At 52.4% G+C, this 21,291-nt stretch overlaps 2 protein-coding genes across 2 annotated transcripts in view; one reads left to right on the top strand and one right to left on the bottom strand.

The window, feature by feature from the left end:
- Positions 1 to 5,771: 5,771 nt before the first annotated feature.
- LOC309382256 (neuroligin-2-like) lies at positions 5,772 to 18,523 on the bottom strand. The gene is made up of 4 exons (XM_081933846.1): positions 18,376 to 18,523; positions 15,661 to 15,846; positions 12,305 to 13,094; positions 5,772 to 7,277 (listed from the first exon to the last, which is right to left on the bottom strand). The coding sequence occupies exons 1-4, from the start codon at positions 18,494 to 18,496 to the stop codon at positions 6,458 to 6,460; spliced, it is 1,917 nt and encodes a 638-aa protein (XP_081789972.1). The 5' UTR covers positions 18,497 to 18,523; the 3' UTR covers positions 5,772 to 6,457.
- Positions 18,524 to 21,016: 2,493 nt separating this feature from the next.
- LOC309381827 (fibroblast growth factor 11-like) overlaps positions 21,017 to 21,291 on the top strand; it is a gene marked incomplete at its 5' end in the record, with an annotated part of 14,323 nt that continues 14,048 nt past the window's right edge. Inside the window, one exon of the mRNA XM_081933111.1 lies at positions 21,017 to 21,228. Coding sequence (XP_081789237.1) covers positions 21,017 to 21,228 — 212 coding nt within the window. The remainder of the gene's footprint in view (positions 21,229 to 21,291) is intronic.

The following is a 21,291-nucleotide window of genomic DNA, read 5'->3' as shown; positions in this document are numbered from 1 at the left end:
CGCGCTGCTTGGCTGCTCCACCCTCACCCTCCTTGTTCGAGACCCTCGTGGCTTCCCGGGCCGGCGCGCGGAGGCTCCGAAGCCCCTTCCTCTCGGGACGAGACCAAACCAGACCCCCACCCCTCAAAAAAGCCCAGCTGATGCGCTGCGCGGCTGCTCCATCCTCCTCCTCCCTGGCCCGCGCGACCCTCGTGTTTTTCCTCCCCTCCCCAAATGCCGCTCCGTCTTCCTGCTCTGCAAGAGAGCGATGACGTCCCCCCTTCTCTTCCTACGACGACCCCAGCCCCCTCCGCATCCCATCCCTCCACCCGCAGCGCGCATTCCCTGCCTTGCGAACTGGCGCAGCCTGGAAAAGCGCTGCTATTTTTAGCAGCAGCCGAGGCACGAATGCGGGGGGGGAGGGAGGGGGCGTCGGCCTCCCTGCGACGCCCACCGCCTCCCCGCCGCCCTTTCCCGCATCGCTGCGGCTCCCTTTACCCACCCACCCCACGCATAAAAACCCTGGCGCAATTCCGCCCGTTGCACAGAGTGGTGAAGCCCCCCCCACTCACATTTGCGCGAGTGGAGAGAAAATTCAGGGGAGGAACCCCCCACGGAAGAAGCGGGTGTGGGGGAAGGGAAGAATGAGCGCGTAGAAGGGAAGGGGCGCGGTGGGCAGCAGGGACCGCGCAGGGTGGGTTCACACAGGATGGGGGCAGCAGCGGTTGAACCCAGCCAACCGTGTTTACGCAAGCCGTGGCATAATGCGGGGGGGGGGGTTGGTAGCCCCAGGCTGAGCTTGCAAGCCCACGTTGCCCCTCAGCCTCGAGGGGAGTCCCGCCACGTGGGGATCCCTCCCAAATCACGGCCAATCCCCTCCCCTTTCAAACGCACCCCAAGAATTGCAGGTGGCTTAGCTTTGCGAGGAGGGGGAGTGAGGTGTTCCATTGCATTCTGTAGGATAATGTCGGGGGAGGGGGCTTCTATAGTCTCCCCCTCTCCTTTTTCCCCCGCGCCCCTCCCAGCAACCCCGCCCCAGAAAGAGCCGATTCAACAATTAAATCTTTTTTTATATTTACAATATCATTTTCCATTTCTTGCAAGGTTTTAAAAATGTGTACAGCATCCCAGCTTCCCCCTCCCCCCACCGCACCCCGAGAGTTCTCGCCTTCGGAGGAGGGGGTGTGCAAAAGACCTCCCCCCACCGGAGCTTGCTCGATCCATCCATCATCCAGGTCATAACAAACGGGAGGAGTTGGGGGGGGGGAGAGAGAAAAACCCAATAAAAGCACCACCTTAAAATCTGTTGGTCGGTTCGAATCCCAGGTCTTTCCAGAAGCTGGAGGGAGAAGCCCTCCCCTCCCCCCTACCTGGATGGGAGGGGGCTAGAAAAGTCTCAGAGTGAGGGGAGGGAGGGGGGAAAGGAGGCTCTGTTGAGGGTGGGGGGCGTTTGCAAGAGTATTCCTCAAAATCAGGTGCAGTGAGGTTGAAAAATTGGCCCTCTCCTGGCCCAAGTCTCATAAAAATAGATTTTTTTTCTCGCCATTGTGGGGAGGGGGAGAAGGGGAGGAGGGGGGCCCAGCCGTCATGCCCAGAGTGAAAAATGTCCACAGCAGACAAGGGGGGAGGGGGGTTGGTGGTGGGATGTGAGGCTGGAAGGCAGCCCATCCTCTTCCTCATTGCCCAGTGGCATTTCTGCAGTGGCGTCCGTCCTCTCTCTTTCCTGGAGACCCCCAGGGGTGGGGGGGCTGAGGGGGGGGCATGGCATCTATACTCTCTTTCTTGAAGACCCTCCCCCTTCAGGATGGGCTGAGGAGGAAGGGGGGGGTGTCTGCAGATCAAGAGGAAGAAAGTCTCACCGTTCTCCTCCGGAGGGAAGGTGGCATGAATTTGTTTGGCATGGAAGGCAGAAAGACCGCCCCCCCCCCTCACACAGTGGATCACTGGATCTCCAAGGAAGCCGTTGGGTGGAGATTGAGTGAGGCGGAGTGGATTCCAATTTCAATTTGGCTCCAATCAAATTTGTGGGCATCTGTGCCACCTACGGTTGCCCCCTAAAAGTGACCGTGTGCTTCTAATGGCGGAGGGAGGGGGGGCAACCGGGCTGTCCGTTGGTTGGGGGCCATGAATGCAGAGGAGGGTGTGTGTGGGGGGGGTCTGATGGTCTAAGTGCCCCAGGGTACGAGGGAGGTTAAGGTGGCATCCTTTCCAGTCAAATCGCCAAGCCCAAAAAACCGTTCACACACTCCCCCCCTCTTCGAATCTCCCAAACAAGCGGTAGCAAAAACACCCCCCCCTCTGCCCCCCTGCCCCCCCTCCGTCTCCCACCCCTCCCGCTGTTGAGTTTGGCACAAATGTTTCCTTTTTTTTTCTGGTGTTTTTTTTTTTTGGTGTTTTGTTACAAAATAATTGTTTTCCTTTTTTAAAAAAACCGGATATAGATATATATTTATTCATAATAAAGTCTCTTTTTCTTTTCTTATTTTCTTTTTTTTAAAAAAGGAAACCAACAGTTGCAAAGAGAGGTGGGGGGGTCCCCCAAATGGCTTAGAACGAAACTCCCCCCCCCCTGCGTCCTTCCTGTCCCCCCCCATAATTTTCGCTTTTCCTTCTTTGACCCTTCCTTCCTTCCTTCCTTCCTTCCTTCCTTCCTTCCTACTTCTTCCATCCTTTCTTTCTCCCCCACCTCTCTTCCTCCCTGTCTACCTTCGTCCCTTCCTTCCTCCGAGCCATTTTTCCTTCCTTCCTTCTTCCCTTCTTTCCCTTTCTATATCTTCCTTCCTTCCTTTCTTCCTTCCAAAGAAAGAAAAGAGGAATGGATTCTCCAAGAAAGCAGAGGAGGAAGCAGGCAAAGAGGCAAGAGATGGAAAATTCAGGAATGGGCTTAAGGAAAACCAGAGATGCATCCGAAGTAAATGAAGGAATGTATGGAGGCAGTCCTCAACTTACAACAGTTCACTTAGTGTCCGGTCAAAAGACACAATGGCACAAAGTCCTTGGCAGTCCTTGACAGCAATCCCGTGAGCAAAATCCGGCCATTTGGCAACTGACGCGTATTTATGACGGTCGCAATATCCCGGGGGGGGGGGGTGTCACATGATTTCCCCTTTGATGGCCTTCTAACAAGAAAGATTTACTCAACAACCATGTCCTTAACACCTGTAATGATTCACTTAACAACTCTGGCAAGGAAGGTCGTAAAACGGGGATCACGCGACACCCACCCAACCCAGGGACACTGCGACCGTCATAAATACGAGTCAGTTGAATTTGGGTCACAAGTCACTTTATTCAAGGCCGTCGTTAACTTGGAGTGGTCAGTAAACGAATGGTGGTAAGGGCTAGGGCTGCCTGTTGGAGTCTTTGCGTGGGGTGGGGGGCTGGTAAGAGATGAAGGCAGGTTCCTGGATGCGCCCCATAATTGTTCCCCCACCCACCCTGTCGACCACCTATGGGGCCCCCACCACACCAGAAGAAAAGAGCCAATGATCGGCAGAGAAAAGCAGGCAACTCGACGAAGTGAGCCAAGTTACATCAAGAAGGAACGAAGGATCCTTTTGCTGCATAAGCAGATGGGGCGGGCAGAAGAAGGAGGACCAACCTACCAGCAGGAGAAACAGGGATCCCTCCCTGCCGGAGTGGGGGGGGCGGCCTTCGTGGGAGGGGTCTACATTGCCGAGTTTAAAGCCGGGGGTCTCCAACCTTGGCCACTTTACGACATGTGGACTTCAACTCCCAGAATTCCTCAGCCAGCTCTCTTTTCCCCATTGCTGAAGTCAAGATAAATTACGCTCCCTGCATACCCACCGTCTATGAAGAAAGGGACCCTCTGCGGCTGGCTGGGGAATTCTGGGAGTTGAAGTCCACACGTCTTAAAAATGGCCAAGTTTGGAGACACCCCCCCACCCCTGCTTTAAAGGAGCGGTGCCCGTCCAGATGGGAAGGAGGGAGAAAGAGGCTGGGTGGAAATGGGGCAAAGAGGAAGGCGAGAGGAGGCGCCAAGGACGTCACCTACAGTTAGAAAGAGCCTACCTTGCAGGGGCAGGCTGGATTTCAAGGGGACTGGAACAGACAGGCCCTGCTCACTTCTGGGTCTGGAATTTCCTCCAGCAGCTGCCCCCCAAGAGCCCCCTCGGCAGCCGCTGCCTTCCCCTGGCGAGGACGGGTGGGAGAACCCACCTCATCCTCCCCCCCACTCCCGTGTTCAGTGGATCAGCCCAGGACATTGTGGGAGGGGGGAGGGAGGGCTGAGCCCCCTCTGGATGGCCAGAGGGGCCAAGAGGTGAACTTTGTGGTGGAGGGTCTCTAAAGGGAGATGGAGAAGCAGCCCCTTCCCACTATTATGAGCCATTCTGTCCCCTTAAGATGGCCATTCAGAGAAGGAAGGAAGGAAGGGAAAGAAAGTGAGAAAGAGAGAGAAAGAGAGAGAGAAAAGGAAGGAAGGAAGGAAAGAAAGAAAGAAAGGGGAAGGGAAGAAGAAAGGAAGGAAAAGAAAAGGAAGTAAAGGAAGGAAGTGAGAGATGAAGAAGGGAAGGAAGGGAAAGAAGAAGAAAGGAAGAAAAAGAAAAGGAAGTAAACAAGGAAAGTGAGGGATGAACAAAGGGGAAGGAAAGAAGGGAAAGAGAGAGAGAGAAAAAGAAAGAAAAAGAAAGGGGAAAGAGGAAGAAGGGAAGGAAAAGAAAAGGAAGCAAAGGAAGGAAGTGAGGGATGAACGAAGGGGAGGGAAGGAAGGAAGAAGAAGGAAGGAAAGAGAAAGGGAGTAAGAAAGGAAGGATGTGAGGGGTGAAGAAAGAAAGGGGAAGGAAGGAAGGAGAAGAAAGGGAGGGAGGGGTTGGGACAGAGGAAGGAAGGAAATAAAGAAAGGAAAGAGAGAGAAAGAGGGAGAGAGGGAGGGATGGGAAGGGACAAGGAAGGGAAGGAAAGAAAGGAAGTGAGAGAAGGAAGGAAGGGAAAGAAGGGAGGAAGGAGGAACTTACAAACAAGGAACCACCCAGCACTCAAACCCTTCCTGGAGCTCACCCCTACTTCTTCCGGCTCAGACAGGAAGTGGTGGTCCAGCTGCCCCCCTCAAGGTTTCAGGGCACAGACGGACGGACGGGCGAGGACTTTCTCTCCTTGGTCCTCCTGGGGGAGGCAGGGAGGGGCCTTTTTCTGGGACGCGAGAAAGCGACGGGGGGTGGTGGTGTTGACTCCCTCTTCCAATCGAGGGACCCTCCACTCTATACAGGAGGAGCCAGATCCACTCTGCTTTCCTGCTCGCTGGGATGCCCACCGGTGGCCCCCTTGTCCTCGGGCCCTGGTGCCCTCGACATCCCCCCCCCCCAGACGGCCTAAGCCGGATGCTCCTGACCCAGGACCGGTGCAGAGAACGAATGACGCCCCAAAATGTTGAGAACACAGAGGACCAGGGACTGTTTCTTGCTGCTCCAGTTGCCTCCATACCGGGGTCCCCAACCCCGTTGGATCGCGGCCCGTTCCTGGGCCAGACCCTGTTGGATCGCGTCCCAGTTCAGGCCACGCTGCTTGGAACTGGGCCACGCAAGCGGCAGGCGCGTGGGCTTGCAACACACAGCTCCATGGGCGCAAACAGCGGGCGTTTGCACAGCCGTGAAGTTCCATTTGCGCCTGCCGTTGGCAGAGCACCAGTTCCTTCCGCCCCACGGCCGCCCCACCACCGGTGGGAAAATTGGGAACCACTGCTCAAAACTCTGAAGAAGCCGAGGGCACCCACCTCCCGCTCTAGGAGGATGGAGGAGAGTGACCACTGCCCTCCGGTGGGACCCAGTGCAGGATGGGTGGATTGAGGAGATTGCGAAGATGGTCATAGAAATGTGGGCAGATCCTTCCTCCCTTCTTTCTTTCTTTCCTTCCTTCCTTCCTTCTTTCTTTCCTTCTTTCTTTTTCTTTCTTTCCTTCCTTCCTTCCTTCTTTCCCCTGCACTTCCATAACCACGTTTAAAGCTGGTTTATCCAGCCTCCGAAACAGCCTCCTCTGCCTTGATGCCTCTCCCGCGTGCCCAAGGAAATCATGGCCCCTCCCTGCTTGCAAAGGGGGAGGACTCTCCACCAACCCCGCCCTCTCTCTCTCTTGGACTCCCCGTCGACCTCAGCCCCCAAACTGCCTTCCAATCCATGACTGCTTTTCCCGACATTTCTCTATGCTCGAGCGGAAGGATGCCGTTATGCCCCCCCTTCCAGCCCCACGCCTTGACTCCTCGGAAGTACAGCGGACGCCCACGCAGGGAGGACTTCCGTGCCGTGCCACGTCCTGCAGGATGGCAGATGTGCCCAGGTGCCATTGGATCTGGGTGAAGGGGTGGCCGACCCCCACCGGGCTCCCCCTCTGTTGCCGTTTCTCCCCAGTGTGATATAAAAGGCCTCGTACGGGCCAAAGGCGGGAAGAGGGCCTCCCCCTGGGGGGCAGGAGGTTGGCAAGACAACCCCCCCTCCCGCCGGGGATCTTTGGGCGCCAAGGACGACTATACACGGGTGGTGGAGTGAGGGTGAGGGAGGGTGTTGTTGTGTCCGGTGGGGAAGGTGTTGAAGGGGTGTAAGGCTTGCATACCCGTGATGGTGCTGGGGATCATGGTTATGGTGTTCGGGGTCATCAGGGGCACATCGTCGGGCGCCCGGCGAAGGGCCAGGGTGTAGTCGGGAGGGCAGGCGGGGCGTAGGATTTCATGCGGTCGCAAGGGCTCCAGATCGTGCGCATCATGCTCCAAGTGTTTGATCTGTAGCGACATGATCTCTTCCTCCTGGCCGCCGTGCACCAAGTCGTTGGCGGCGCTGCGCTGGGGACTCAGCCGCCGTCCGCTCCGCAGCTCGTGGCGCTTGTCCCGCTTGTAGTAGAGGGCGGCGAAGGCCAGGATGTTGAGGAAGAGCAGGGAGGCGCCCACCGCCACCGTCACGCTCAGTTCGGTGGAGTAGTCCCGCGTGTCTCCCGGGAAGGGCACATAGCGGGGCGGGCGCGCCACGTCGTCTTCGTCCGGAGGGAGCGTGGCGATGGGCTGGCGCGTTGTGCTTGGGCCCACCCGGGTGCTGGGCCAGCGGGTGACGTAAGGGGGCACCCGGGTGGTGGTGGAGGTGTAGGGGGGCTCGTGGAGGTTGTGGAGGTGGGGCACCAGCTCCAGCCAGAAGGCCACCTTGTTGGCGCGGTAGTTGTCCCGGACGCGGGGTTTCAAACCGATGTGCAGGTACTGCTTGTCCTTGGTGTTGAATTTGGTCCACACCACCTCCTCGAAGCGGTTCGGCTTGGTGTGGATGAACTTGGTGTCCTGTGGCACAGGCTGGTTGGGGTCCCTGTGGGGAGGGGGGAGAGAGAAAGAAAAGAGAAATGGGTGGAAACGAATCAAGGAGAGAAGCAGAACAATTAACCTGTGGAACAGCTTGGCACCGGAAGTCCATTCCATTTATCCGGAATGCTGTAGGGCAAGGATGTCAAACTCAAGGCCCGCGGGGGGCTTACATTCAGCCTGGAAATAGCAAAGGATTGGCCAATGGTAGCCAAAATGGGGCGCAAGAGGCCACGCACAGCCTCTCCGCACCCCGCTTTCGGCCTGGATGGCCTCCTGCAGCACTCCGCTGGCCCGGCAGAGAACTACGATGGTGATGGGGCCCTCAAAGAAATCCAGTTGGACATCCCTGGTGTAGGGTTTCCTCCCTGAGCAGGGGGTTGGACTAGACAACCTCCAAGGCCCCTTCCAACTGCGCTATTCTGTTTGCCTAACAACAGGGTTAGCAGTATGATATTCCAGTATTTGAGGGGCTGCCCCAACGAAGAGGGTGTGTGTGTGTGTCAAATCATTCTCCAAAGCACCGGAGGACAAGAAGCAACGGATGGAAACTGATCAAGGAGAGGAGCAACCTGGAATTAAGGAGAAACTTCCTAACAAGGAGGACAATTCACCCGTGGAACTGCTTGCCACCAGAGGTTGTGGTTGCTTCATCACCAGTTTCAAAGAAGAGACTGGACAACCAGTTGTCTGGAATGGCGTAGGGTCTCCTGCTTGAGCAAGGGGCTGGACTAGAAGACCTCCAAGGTCCCTTCCGACTCTGTTATTCTGATATTGGAGGCAGCTGAGCCGCCAGAGGTAGCTGCCACGGATCGGGCAAAAACCTCACGGGGAAGCTGCCCTCTCTGCCTCTACATTTCTACCGCTTCTGTCGGCATGACTTGGGGGCGTGGCTTGGTGAGAGTCATGTGACTGGGTGGGCGTGGCTATGTAGTCATGTAACGGGGGGATCAAAAGACAGAAACTCGCTTTAACAATGTCCTGCTGGCGCAGGGTTGGAGTAGATGACCTCCAGGTCCCTTCCAGCCCTGGATTATCCTCTGAAGCTGCGTCTAGTGCCTGGTTTGTAGTCCTTCCTCTTTTTTTCCCCTCCCTCCCTCCCTCTCTCCCTCCCTTCCTTTCTTTTTCTTCCTTTCTCCCTTTCTTTCTCTCTCTGTCTCTGTTTCTGTCTCTCTCTCTTTCTTTCCTTCTTTCTTTCCCCCTTCCTTCCTTCCTTCCTTCTTTCCTTCTTTCTCCCTTCCTTCCTTCCTTCCTTCCTCCCTTCTTCCTTTCTTTTTCTTTCTCTTTCTCTTCCTTCCTTCCTTCCTCCTGTCTTTCCATCTTTCTCCCTTTCTCTTTCTTTCTCTCTCTCTTTCCTCCTCCCTTCTTTCTTTCTCTTTCTTTCTTTCTCCCTTCTTTCCTTCATTCCTTCCTTTCTTTCTTTCCTTCCTTCCTTCCATTCTCTCTCTCTCTCTCTCTCTCTCTTTCTTTTGTTCTTTCTCTCTCTCTCTCTTTCTTTCTTTCTTTCTTTCTCTCTCTCTCTCTCTCTCTCTCCCTCACTCTCTCTCTCTTTCTGTCTCAGCACCCCCCCCCCAGGAGCAAAAACAGACCTCCCCCCACCCCCGCGTTTCCAAAGAACCTGTAGTAAAAAAAATGCTTAAAAAGTGTAAAAAAAAGAGAAGAAGCTCAGATGTGGGATTGCCGGAACATTTTTTAAAAACTTTTTTTTAGTATTTTTTTACAACTGGTTCTGGAAACCAATAGCCCTTTTTTCCCAACCACTTCGTGCAAACCGGCCCAAACCGGCAGCCTTTCACCCCTGCCGGAGACTTATTCAGCCATGGGGCAGGAGGCTGCATCGGGGCATCTCTGGGCTCACCTCAATCGCTCTGATTCCAGCTGGGCCTCTGCAGTCTGAGGATGATGGGAGCTGGGGTTGTTGAGGATACCTGGCGGGCTGGGGGAAAGCTGGGACCAAGAGGGCAGAGGCACACATTTCCTTGGCCAGCCCCCAAACAGACATCCACCGCTTCTGAGTTGTCCCCCCCACCCAAAAACAACTTAGGAAGTCTGCCCTTTTTGTGTGTGTGTGGGGGGTATTAATTGGAGGGGTGTCATGCTTCGAAATTAGGGAGGGGACAGGAATAATTCTTTTGCTTCTGGATGTTGCCAATTCTCACCCACTTATTTCTTTAAGCCAGGGGTCTCCAAATTATGCTCATTTAAGGAAAGACGGAAGGGGAGGAAAGGGAGGGAGGGAGGGAGGGGGTGGGACAGAGGAAGGAAGGAAAGAAAGAAAGAGGGGAAGGGAGGAAGGAAGTAAAAGAAGGAAGGGTGTGAAGAGGTGAAGAAAAGAAGGGGAAGAAAGTGAGGGAGGGGGTGGGACAGAGGAAGGAAAGAAAGAAAGAAAGAGGGGAAGGGAGGAAGGAAGTAAAAGAGGGAAGGATGTGAAGAGGTGAAGAAAAGGGGAAGAAAGTGAGGGGGGAGGGGGTGGGGCAGAGGAAGGAAGGAAGGAAAGAAAGAAAGAAAAGGAGGGGAGGAAGGGAGGAAAGAAGGTAGTAAAAGAAAAGGAAGTAAAAGAAGGAAGGATGTGAAGAAAGAAAGGAAAGAGAAAGAAATAAAAAGAAAGAGGGAGGGAGGGATGAGAAGGGAGAAGGAAGGAAAGAAATTATGCTCATTTAAGACTTGTGGACTTCAGCTCCCAGAATTCAGCATGGCTGGGAGGAAGAGGAAGTGCGGCCAGGTGACTTTATGGCCTGTTCTGGAGGAGGGGAACTTTTCCTTCGTAGGAAAGGCAAGAGATCTTCCCTTGGTGGTTTTCCTGTGCAGACGTTTCAACGCCTGACCAGGGAACACCATCAGTGCTAGAAGGGGGTTCATCAAGGACCCCACAAAGTCTCCTCCACCTCCTCCTCCTCTTCATAAACCCCTCTCTCTTCTAGCACTGATGATGTTCCCTAGTTGGGTCATGAAACGTCTGCACGGAAAACCACCCAGCTCAGAGAGCACATTTCTTCCTCCTCCTTCTCTTCCTCCTCTTCCTCCTCTCCTCTTCCTCCTCCTCTTTTCTCTTCTCCTCCTCACCTCCTTGCCAATAAATGCAAGAAAGCCACCAATATTCTCTCCTACGGGCCAGGCGTTCTCCCAGGGAGTGGACTGGGACCACTGACCCTACTACCAATAGGACGGGCCAGGGTCTCCATCTTGGCTGGGTGCCAGCCATGCCCCCCCCCCGTCCCTTCCGCCCCCCCCTCGCCCCTTCCCAGGCATTCTGGAGAGTCCCTTCTCTGCAGCTCCAGTTTGGCTGGGCTGGAAGGGCCCCTTTTGGCTTCCCAGAGCCCCCCCCTCAAATAGCCCCATTTCTAACCAATCCTCTTCCAAGGGTGGGAGGAAGACCGTTTCTCATCCCCTTTTTACGACGAAAGGAAAACCGCCTTATTGACGGAGCTGATCAAACTTTTCTACAAGTCACGCGCAGCCAAAGTTTTTTTGTTCCTAAGCGAAAACATGGAGTTCATTGAGTTTGCCCCCATTTTACGACCTTTCTTGCTATAGTTGTTAAGCGAATCACTGCAGTTAGGGTTAGGGATTCTCTTTCTTTCTTTCTTTCCTTCTTTCTTTACTTCCTCATTCTGTCCTTCCCCTTTCTTTCTTTCTTTCTTTCTTTCTTTCTTTCTTTCTTTCTTTCTTTCTCTTCCTTCCTTTTCTTTCCTCCCTTCCTTCCTTCCTTCCTTTCTTTCTTTTCTTCCTCTTCCTTCCTTTTTCTTTCCTTCCTTCCTTCCCCTTCCTTCCTTCCTTCTTCTTTCTTTTTCTTTCCTTCTTTCTCTCCCCCCCTCTCTCCCCCTTTCTTTCTCCCAAAGGTTCTTTTTCCAGAGGCAACTGGACTTTCTTGCTTTTTCTTTGCAGATGTTTTGCTTCTCATCCAAGGAGTTTCTTGGGCCCCGACAGGAAAGTGGTGGGGAAGGGAAGGATTGATGCTCCTTGCAGAGAGCTGGTCCTTTGCATCCTTTGAGAGGGTCCTTGAGGCCACTTGGAGGTTCCTCTGAGTCCTCGGGGTTGACAGTGAAAACCGGTGTGGAGCCTTTGTGGAACGGCTGAAAGGAGCTGGGTTGTAGTCACCCCCCCCCCCCCCGTTTCCACCACTCAGGTGGCCTCGAGGACACAGAGAGACCCCCAGGTGGCCTCAATGACCCTCTAAAAAGAATGACAGCTTTGTCTGCAAGGAGGATCAATCCTTCCCTTCCCCTCCATGCAAGTCAGAGCTGAGGAAACTTCTTGGATGAGAAGAGAAACATCTTCAAAGGAAAACCAAGAAAGTTTGGGACAACTTTTGGGTTGGACTAGGAGACCTCCAAGGTTCCTTACACTACTCTGGTTCTAAGATTCTTTCTTTCTTTCTTTCTTTCTTCCTTTCTTCCTTCCCTTTTCCTTTTTCTCTTCTTCCTTTTTTCTTTTCCTCTTTCTTCCTTCCTTTCTTTCTTCCTTCCTTTTTTCTTTCTCTTCCTTTTTCCTTCTTCCTTTTTCCTTCTTCCTTTTTCTTCCTTCCTTCCTTTTTCTCTTTCTCTTTCTCTTTCCTTCCTTCCTTCCTCTTTCTATCTTTCTTTTTTCCTTCCTTTTTTCTTTTTCTAGCCTTCCTTCCTTTCTTTCTTCCTTTCTTCCTTTCTATCCTTTCTTTCTTTTTTCTTTCTTTCTATCCTTCCCTTCTTTCTATCCTTCCTTTTTTCCTTTATTTTCTTTCTTTCTATCCTTCCTTTCTATCCTTCTTTCCTTTCTTTCTCTTTCTGTTCTTTCTTTCTTTCTTTCTTTCTTTCTTTCTTTCTTTCTTTCTTTCTTTCTTTCTTTCTTTCTTTTTCTCTCCCTCCCTCCCTCCCAAAGGTGCTATTTCCAGAGACAACTGGACTTTCTGCTTTTTCTCTGAAGCGAAACGTCTTTAAAGAAAAAAACCAAGACAGTCCAGTTGCCTCTTGAAGGAAAAAAAAAGAAAGCATTTGGGGGACAACCGCCACTCGGCCGACCCGAGAATCTCCTTTGACATCCTCATCCTCATCGTCTCACCCTGTCTTTGCAAAATTGGTCCAGTAGGTCATAACCACGGCGCTCAGCATGACGTCGTTCTTGGAAAAGTTGCAAGGAAAGAGGTCCGTGGCCCCAATCATGGGCACCCCGAAGACGTAGGGGATCTCATCCCCGTGGGCCGCGTCCGCCCACTCGGGCCGCGTATCCGTCTGGCAGTGGTGGTAGAAGGTGTAGAAGAAGACGGGCGACTGATACTCGGCGTGGAGCTTCGCCGTGGCCACGGCTGGTGCCACCCACTGGTGATCCGTGAAGAGAGCCAGCAGGGTTTTCCGGCGCATCTCGCCGTTGTCTCGGTCCGCCCAGTCGGTGTACATGAACTTGATGGTCTCCCTCAGGATGTCCTTGCCTTCCGGGTAGCCGTAGAGGTTGTCCACGAAGTTGGAGATGGTGAAGTCGAAGTAGCTGGCCGAGATGCCGTCCTCGTTCTCCATGGAGTCCTCCACGAACTTCAGGCCCTCCCCTTGGTTGACCCCGATCAGGATGTCGTAGTTGAGGAATTCGCCTTGCTGCATCAGGATCTCCGGGTCGTCGGGGACCACGTCACCGTCCACCACGGGGCCAAAGGCGATGTGGTATCGGGCGGGCTGGATGTCCTGGTCCACCAGCTCCCGGTAAGGTTTCCGCCGTAGGCACTCCACCGTACTGCCGGTGTCCATGTGGTCACAGCCGACTTTGGAGGCCAACATGCGGGTGTATTTGAGTGGCTGGTAGTTGACGGACCAGCTGGAGATGGCGGTGCCACTCTGCGCGATGGCTTTCTGGAACAGACCTGTAGGGGTGGGGAAGGAAAAGAGGGGTCAGCGACCGAGGGACGGACAGCCCAGCAGGCAATGGTTACCGGCTCTAAGGTTAGAACGTAGAGGGTAGGATAGCAACAGCGCTTAGACTTATATACCGCTTCGTAAGTGCTTTTACTGCCCTCTCTAAGCGGTTTATAGAGTCAGCCTCTTGCCCCACCTAACCATCTGGGTCCTCATTTTACCCACCACAGAAGGCTGAGTCCACCTTGAGCCTGGTGAGATTCGAACTGCTGGCTATGGGCAGAATTAGCCTGAAATACAGCACTCTAACTACTAAGCCACTACAGCTTCCTTCCTTTTCCTCATTTCCATTCCTTCCTTCCTTCCTTCCTCCTCATCACCTTTTATCTCTCCCTCCCTCCCTCCCTTTCTTCCTTCCTCACCCCTCTATATCTTCCTTCCTTCCTTTCTTCTTCCTCACCTTGCTACGTATATCTCCCTTCCTTCCTTTCTCTCTCCTTCCTTCTTCCTTCCTTTCCTTTCCCTCTCCTTCCTTCCTTGCCCCTCTATATTTTCCTTCCTTCCTTTCTTCTTCCTCACTTAGCTATATTTCCCTTCCTTCCTTCCTTCCTCCCTGCCTCCCTCCCTCCCTCCCTTCCTCCTCACCTTCTATATCTCTCTCCCTGCCTCCCTCCCTCCCTTCCTTACTCACCTCTCTATATCTTCCTTCCTTCCTTTCTTCTTCCTCACCTTGCTACGTATATCTCCCTTCCTTTCTCTCTCCTTCCTTCTTTCCTTTCCCTCTCCTTCCTTCCTTCCTTCCTTCCTCACCCCTCTATATTTCCCTTCCTTCCTTCCTTCCTTCCTCCTCACCTTCTATATCTCCCCTCCTTCTGCCCTCCCTCCCCCCACCCACCCCCATTTTCTCTCCTTTTGATCACGTGTCCATGGGGAGGCTCCAGCAGTCGTAAGTGTGAAAAATGGTCACACGTCAGTGCCATTGTAACTTTGAACGGTCACTAAATGAACTGTTGTAAGCCAAGGATTACCTGTAAATGGATGGATGGACGGAGACATAAGATGTCGTCCGTCTCTTTTCACGCCTCCCACTTTAATTCCTTTTTCCAACCCTTTCTCCCTTGTCTCAATGTGGACAAACCTTAGTTAAGAGTCCCTACAAGCTGCCTGATCCATTCCATCCTGAAATTCAGGAGATCCATCCCACGGTTGCCCCAACATCGCAAACCCTGGCATGTCCTGAACCCACAGCCTTCGGAGGAGGAGATACAATACAATACAATACAATACAATACAATACAATAGCAGAGTTGGAAGGGACCTCGGAGGTCTTCTAGTCCAACCCCCTGCCTAGGCAGGAAACCCTATACCGTTTCAGACAAATGGCTATCCAACATCTTCTTAAAGACTTCCAGTGTTGGGGCATTCACAACTTCTGGAGGCAACTTCTGTTCCACTGATGAATTGTTCTCACTGTCAGGAAGTTTCTCCTCAGTTCTAAGTTGCTTCTCTCCTTCATTAGTTTCCACCCATTGCTTCTTGTTCTACCCTCAGGTGCCTTGGAGAATAGTTGGACTCCCTCTTCTTTGTGGCAACCCCTGAGATATTGGAAGACTGCTATCATGTCTCCCCAGTCCTTCTTTTCATCAGACTAGACATTCCCAGTTCCTGCAACCGTTCTTCATATGTTTTAGCCTCCAGTCCCCTAATCCTCTTTGTTGCTCTTCTCTGCACTCTTTCCAGAGTCTCCACATCTTTTCTACATCATGGTGACCAAAACTGAATGCAGTAGATGACCAGGCTGAGCCTGAAGGAGGGAGGGGTGAAGAATTCTCCAGCCACCGAGGGTTGACCAGAATTCAACATGGGTAGGACTAGAAGAAATATGGCTAGACAACATCGATCGCATATTTTCTTTTGGGTGGGGTGGTTTTTTTTAATAGATGGTGGGAATTTAGTCGACGTAATATAACTTTGATTTCAGCAATGGGAAAATCCAGCCTTCCTTGAATTCTCTTAACTCTTATCAGCCACTAATTTGCCCTTGACCGCCAGTAAACGCTAGTTTGTTGAGAGGTAGCCTGGAATGAGTTTGTACAGGTAGTCCTCAATTCACAACAGCTCATTTAGTGACCGTTCAAATGTCACTGAAAAAAAAGGGACTGAACAACTGTGGGATTCACCTAACAACTGTGGCAAGAGAGGTCGTAAAATAAATTTAATAGATGGTGGGCATGTAGTCGACGTAATATAACTTTGATTTCAGCAATGGGAAAAAGTCCAGCCTTCCTTGAATTCTGTTAACTCTTATCTGCCACTAATTTGCGAATGTCGCTGAAAAAAAGGGACGAAACAACCATGGGATTCACCTAACAACCATGGCAAGAGAGGTCGTAAAATGGGGCCAAACCCACTTAGCAATTGTCTCCCTTAGCAACGGACTCCATTGTGTTCGTAAGACTCATTTGAATCACCCCGGTTCCTGGGGGTTTTTTTGCGCCCCGACACTCCCGGGACAACATCACTCCCCGCCGCTCCCACCACCACTCCCATCATCCACGGCCGGTGCAGCAATACCTTCCGAGTGATGAGACAGGATGAGCAGATTGACGCAGGAAGCACCAGCACCAGATCCAAAGATGGTGATGCGTTCCGGATCGCCCCCGAAATGTCCGATATTCTCGTTCAGCCACCGCAAGGCTTGGATCTGGTCGAGGAGTCCGTAGTTCCCCTTGGCCGACTGGTCCCCGGTGCTCATAAACCCTGTCGCGAGAAAAGGAAGAAATCAGGAAAACAAGCATCTATTAGGTCGCTCTTGATCCGGATTTATAGCGGTGTAGCTCAACCTTCGCTACTTCACGTTGAGTGGACTCCAACTCCCAGAATCCCCCAGCCAGCAAGTGTTTAGCAGAATGTAGCAACGGGCAGGACAAGAAGAAATCGACCACCGATATCACATTTTTTGGACTGCGCAATTTTTTTAAAAAATAGACAGTGGGTATGCAGCTGACGTAATATACCTTGATTTCAGCAAAGTGAAACAGTAACCGACGAGAAGCCAGCTTCATAAACAGGTTAAAGTTGGGCTAGATGAAATGAAAATTAAGTGGGAAACCGATAGGCTGGCTGGGGGAATTCTGGGAGTTGAAGCCCACCCGTCTTAGAAGGGGCCAAGGGTGCGGAATACTGCAAGGGTCTCCAAACATGGCGATTTTAAAACTGATGGACTTCAACTCCCAGAATCCCCCAGCCAGCAAGGGTTGACCAGACTTCAGCACGGGTAGGACCAAAGGAAATATGGCTATGCTACATTTATCGCATTTTTTTTTAGATAGAGTAACTTTTTAAATAGAGGGTGGGAATGTGCTCGATATAATATACCTTGATTTCAGCAAAGTGAAAAAAAATAAGCCACAGTAAGCTAAATTAATAAAAGCGATAAAGGTGGGCTGGATGGCGTGGCAATTTAGTGGGAAACGGATATGGTGGCTGGGGAATTCTGGGAGTTGAAGTCGATCCGTCTTAAAGAGGGCCACAGTTGAGAAAAGCAGGGGTCACCAACCATCGCCACTTTAAGACTTGGGGACTTCAACTCCCAGAATTCCCCAGCCAGCATATCTGTTTCCCATTCAATTGTCCTACCTGGTTTGGGGGATTCTGGGAGTTGAAGTCCCCAAGTCTTAAAGCGGCGATGGTTGGAGGCCGCTGACTTCAGAGTCAAAAATTTCTCTTCCGTTCCCTTTTTATTTTATTTTATTTCAATCCTTTCTCTGATATCGATGCTAGGCCAATTTTGCGCCCATGCGCTTCGATGAAGCAGCCCGGTCTGGTTAATTCCAGCCGTGGAAATGGCTCCGCGATCTATTTTAAACGAAAGGAGCCAAAGACCACGATTGATCGGAAAGCATCTTTATATATCTATATATATTTTCTCCCCCCCCCCCCTTTTTTTGGGGGGGGGGGCTGGGTTAAACATTTGCACCGACTTCTGACCGATCTCCTTCAAAAATTCATCATCTACTCCATCCTGGGGCTCTTTTGCTGGAAATAACGAGGCCCAGCCATTAATTATTCAACACTTTTTAATGAAATATTAATTTCTGCTGTGCCTGGGTAAATTTCACGCCCAGAGGGGGAGTGTAAATGGAGGGGGGGAAGGAGCCACACCCCGTGCCAATGCGATGCCCGCTTTAAGGCCGCAGACTTTTATGCCCAAGCTGGCATCGTCCACCTCATGGCTGAACAACTGCTTGCTGTACTACAGGGCCGATCCTCCACAGCAAAAGATGGCCTGAGGGGGCTTCAGGGCAAAATGCATTTTTTTTTTAATACTATGGGGAAAGCCATTTAAAAATCAGGATTGTGTGTTTCACTGCACAACAATGCTACACAATAGGAATGGGCGATCACAACAACCGTTTTTAAAGCCATTCCTTTACAATCCCACAATCCTTTTGTGTTTCACTTTAAGACGGGTGGACTTCAGCTCCCAGAATTCCCCCGTGTGCCATGGAATTCTCCTGCCATCTTTCTAGCTCACAGTTTAACCTGTTTATTAATTTCGTTTTTCATTCTTTTTCCCATTGGCTGAAATGAAGATATATTACGTCAACCGCATTCCCACCATCTATTTAAAAAATTTACCCCATCCCAAAAGAAAAAGTGATATCTAGCCAGATTTCTTCATGGTGGCTGGGGAATTCTGGGAGTTGAAGTCCATAAGTCTTCAAGTTGCCATCTTGGGAGAGCCCCCCCAATTTATTTTGGGAAAGGAAGGGGGTCTCACGGATCTGGTTCTACCCGTTCTTTGACCCCAGAAGCAGTTGGATTAGATCAGGGGTCTCCTTTAAGACTTGTGGTCTTCAACTCCCAGAATTCCTCCGCTAGCGTTGCCTTAAAGGGGCCACGTTTGCTGGCTGGGGAATTCTGGGAGTTGAAGTCCTCAAGCCTTAAAGGGGCCGCGTTTGCTGGCTGGGGAATTCTGGGAGTTGAAGTCCTCAACCCTTAAAGGGGCCGCGTTTGCTGGCTGGGGAATTCTGGGAGTTGAAGTCCTCAACCCTTAAAGGGGCCGCGTTTGCTGGCTGGGGAATTCTGGGAGTTGAAGTCCTCAAGCCTTAAAGGGGCCGCGTTTGCTGGCTGGGGAATTCTGGGAGTTGAAGTCCTCAAGGCTTAAAGGGGCCGCGTTTGCTGGCTGGGGAATTCTGGGAGTTGAAGTCCTCAAGTCTGAAAGTTGCCCCCACTCCCACCCCTCCCGAGGCAGAGGCCTAGCCTGGGACCCCCTCTCCCCCATACCCAGCACGCCGAGCCGGTAGTTGAGGGTGACAACAATCACATTTCCATACGCAGCCAGGACACTGCCATCAAACATGTTTCCGGTGCCTTCCATGTACGATCCACCATGGATGAAGAGCATGACGGGTTTTTTCCCACTGTCCCGGATATCTGTGGGGCGAGAAAGGTCAGTGGCATGAGACAGAGGAAACCAACTCCTAGTAGTCCATCCTTTGGTCCCCCCATCCTGACCGTGGAGATGCCTACAGCCACAACGTCTGAAGGCCCTCAAGGGGCTGGAGGTGGCCCTCCATCCTCTTCTGAAGACTCAAGGAGCCAAGGACCTCACTCCAGTCTTTGGACCCAGGAAGCATCCGTCACAAAGAAAGGAGTTGTAAGGGCAAAAGAACCTCAGGCCACCGGGTTGAGGGGCGACCTCCTGACCCACGGACCCTCAAGGGACCACAGATGAGCAACCCAACCAATCAAGGAGAATCGAGTAGCACGGATGAGGTCGCCTGGGCCATGACAGGTCTTCAAGAGACCAACCAAGCACCCTCAACCCAACAAAGGACAGCGGAGGAGACTCCCAAGGGCCACACCTGAGGTCTCCTGAAGAGGCCAGGGTGGTCTACCTGGAGAGGCTGCAGGGGGGGAGCTGCAGGGGGCTCAGGAAGGGCTGGGAGCAGGAGGCAACGGGGGAGGGGGAGAGAGACCACCACGTCTGGACCACTCAGGAGACAAGGAGATCTGGATTTCCACCAGGTGGTTTGGGGGAGCAACCTAACTTGAGGAGGAAGAGAAGGAGGAGGTGAGGAAGGTCAGCAGCAGGAGTTAAAAGGGGGGAAGGAGATGAGATGGTGCACCTGGGCCAGGGGGGCATTGCAGGGGGGTGGCAAAAGGTTGGTGGGGGTCCAATAAACCAAGCTGCAAACTTCTCGGCATCTTCTGGAGATGTTTGATCTGGATCTCCACTTTTGCCCTTCCTTTACTGGGAGAAAAACCAGTTTCCTGAGTCAAAGAATTCGGGCAAATGGCAACCCTCCTCGCGAACGGCAAAACCACCTCTCTAATTTTTTTTGGGGGGGGGAAGGAAAAAAAATACCCCACCACCAACCAAAGGTCCCCTGTCTCCCCCCCCAAAAAAAACCCTGCTTCTGTTTTTAGGTCACATCCCCATTTCCATGGCAACCTGGAGCCTAATTAATTCAGTGCAAGGGGAGAGCGTTAATTAGGCGCAGGGAGGTCTTAATTAGCAGTTTCCACTCGGCCCCTCCCCTCGTCTTTCCCCGAGGGGAAGGAGCAGGGAGGAGGGGCGAGGAAAAGGCAGACCCCCCCCCCTGCATCTGCGCAAGGGCACCCTTGGGGGTCTCTGGGCATCCTGAGGGGGGGGGGCTGCACAGCTGTCTCACTGGAAGATCCTTGCAAATGACTCTCCTTCCTTCCTTCCTTCCTCCATCCCATCCTTTCTCTTCCATCCTTTCCCTTGCTCCCTCCCACTTTCTTTCCTTCCCCTTCATCCTTTCTTCCTCCCTCCCTCCTTCCTTCCTTCCTTCCTCCATCCCATCCTTTCTCTTCCATCCGTTCCCTTGCTCCCTCCCACTTTCTTTCCTTCCCCTTCATCCTTTCTTCCTCCCTCCCTCCTTTCCTTCCTTCCTCCATCCCATCATTTCTCTTCCATCTTTCCTGCCTCATTCCTTCCCACTTTCCAGCAAGCCGGCCTGGCCTGTTAATTTTAACTTATTTTAAATGTATTGTTTTTTTAAAAATTCGGTTTGTTTTTTTTGGATATGGATTTAATCTTTTTTAACTTTTGGGATGTGTGTTTTTTAATGTTGTACGCCGCCCTGAGTCCTTTTGGAGAAGGGCGGCATATAAATCCAAATAAACCAAACCAAACTCTCCCTCCCTCCCTCTCCCCTCCCTCTCCATCCTTCCTTTCTTTCTTTCCTCCATCCCATCCTTTCTCTTCTATCCCTCGCTCCCTCCGACTTTCCATCCCTCCCTCTCCTTCCTTCCTTCCTTCCCTTCCTTCCTCCATCCCATCCTTTCTCTTCCATCCTCCTTCCTTCCCACTTGCCCTCCCTTCCTCCCCCATCCTTCCTTCTTCTTTCCTTCCATTCTTCTTCCTTTCCTCCTTCCTTCCCTTCCTTCTCCATCCCATCCTTTCTCTTCCATCCTTTCCCTTGCTCCCTCCCACTTTCTTTCCCTCCCCTTCATCCTTCCTTCCTTCCTATTCTTTCCTTTCTTCCTCCCTCCTTCTTTCCTTCCTTCCTTCCTCCACCCCATCTTCCATCTTTCCTCACTCGCTCCCTCCCACTTTCTCTGTTCCTCCTTCTCCCCTCCCTCTCCTTCTTCCTTCCCTTCTTCCTTTCCTTCCTTCCTCCATCCTTCCATCCCATCCTTTCTCTTCCATCCTCCCTCCCACTTTCCCTCCTTTCCTCCCCCCCTCTCCCTCCTCCCTCCTTCCTTCCTTTTTCCACTGGCTGTTTGCAGTTAAAATTAACTTTCTATCACTTTCTCCCTGTTGCCCTGAGCTGGGGGTTGGACTAGAAGACCTCTCGAGGTCCCTTCCAGCATGATGTTCTCTGTTCAGTTAAGCAGGTCATAGGAACAGGGTTGTTTTCCTTTACCCTGTGAGACTTGAGGGGTGGCCTTGGCAATGCCCCCACTTCCTCTCGTCATCATCATGGGACAGGAGGACCAGAGTGGATTTCATAGAGGTTTATCACCGGTTCGCCCCCCCTTCCCCCGTGCACACACTCGCTTCGTCAGCATTCACACCTTCCACCCACGCGCTCTGCTCACACCTGCAGCTTGCACGCTCGCAGGTGGCTTAGAAAACGTGGCTAAAGAGGACGTCATGGAGCCAAGGTGGGTGGGCAGGGACGGGGTGGGTCACCCATCCACAGGTCGCTGCTCCCAATTTGCCTGAAC

Source organism: Natrix helvetica (genome assembly GCF_964273705.1).
Source record: "Natrix helvetica genome assembly, chromosome: Z".
Lineage (NCBI taxonomy): Eukaryota > Metazoa > Chordata > Lepidosauria > Squamata > Natricidae > Natrix > Natrix helvetica.
The sequence above is the reverse complement of the archived record's forward strand: the minus strand, read 5'-3'. Positions and strand labels throughout refer to the sequence as shown.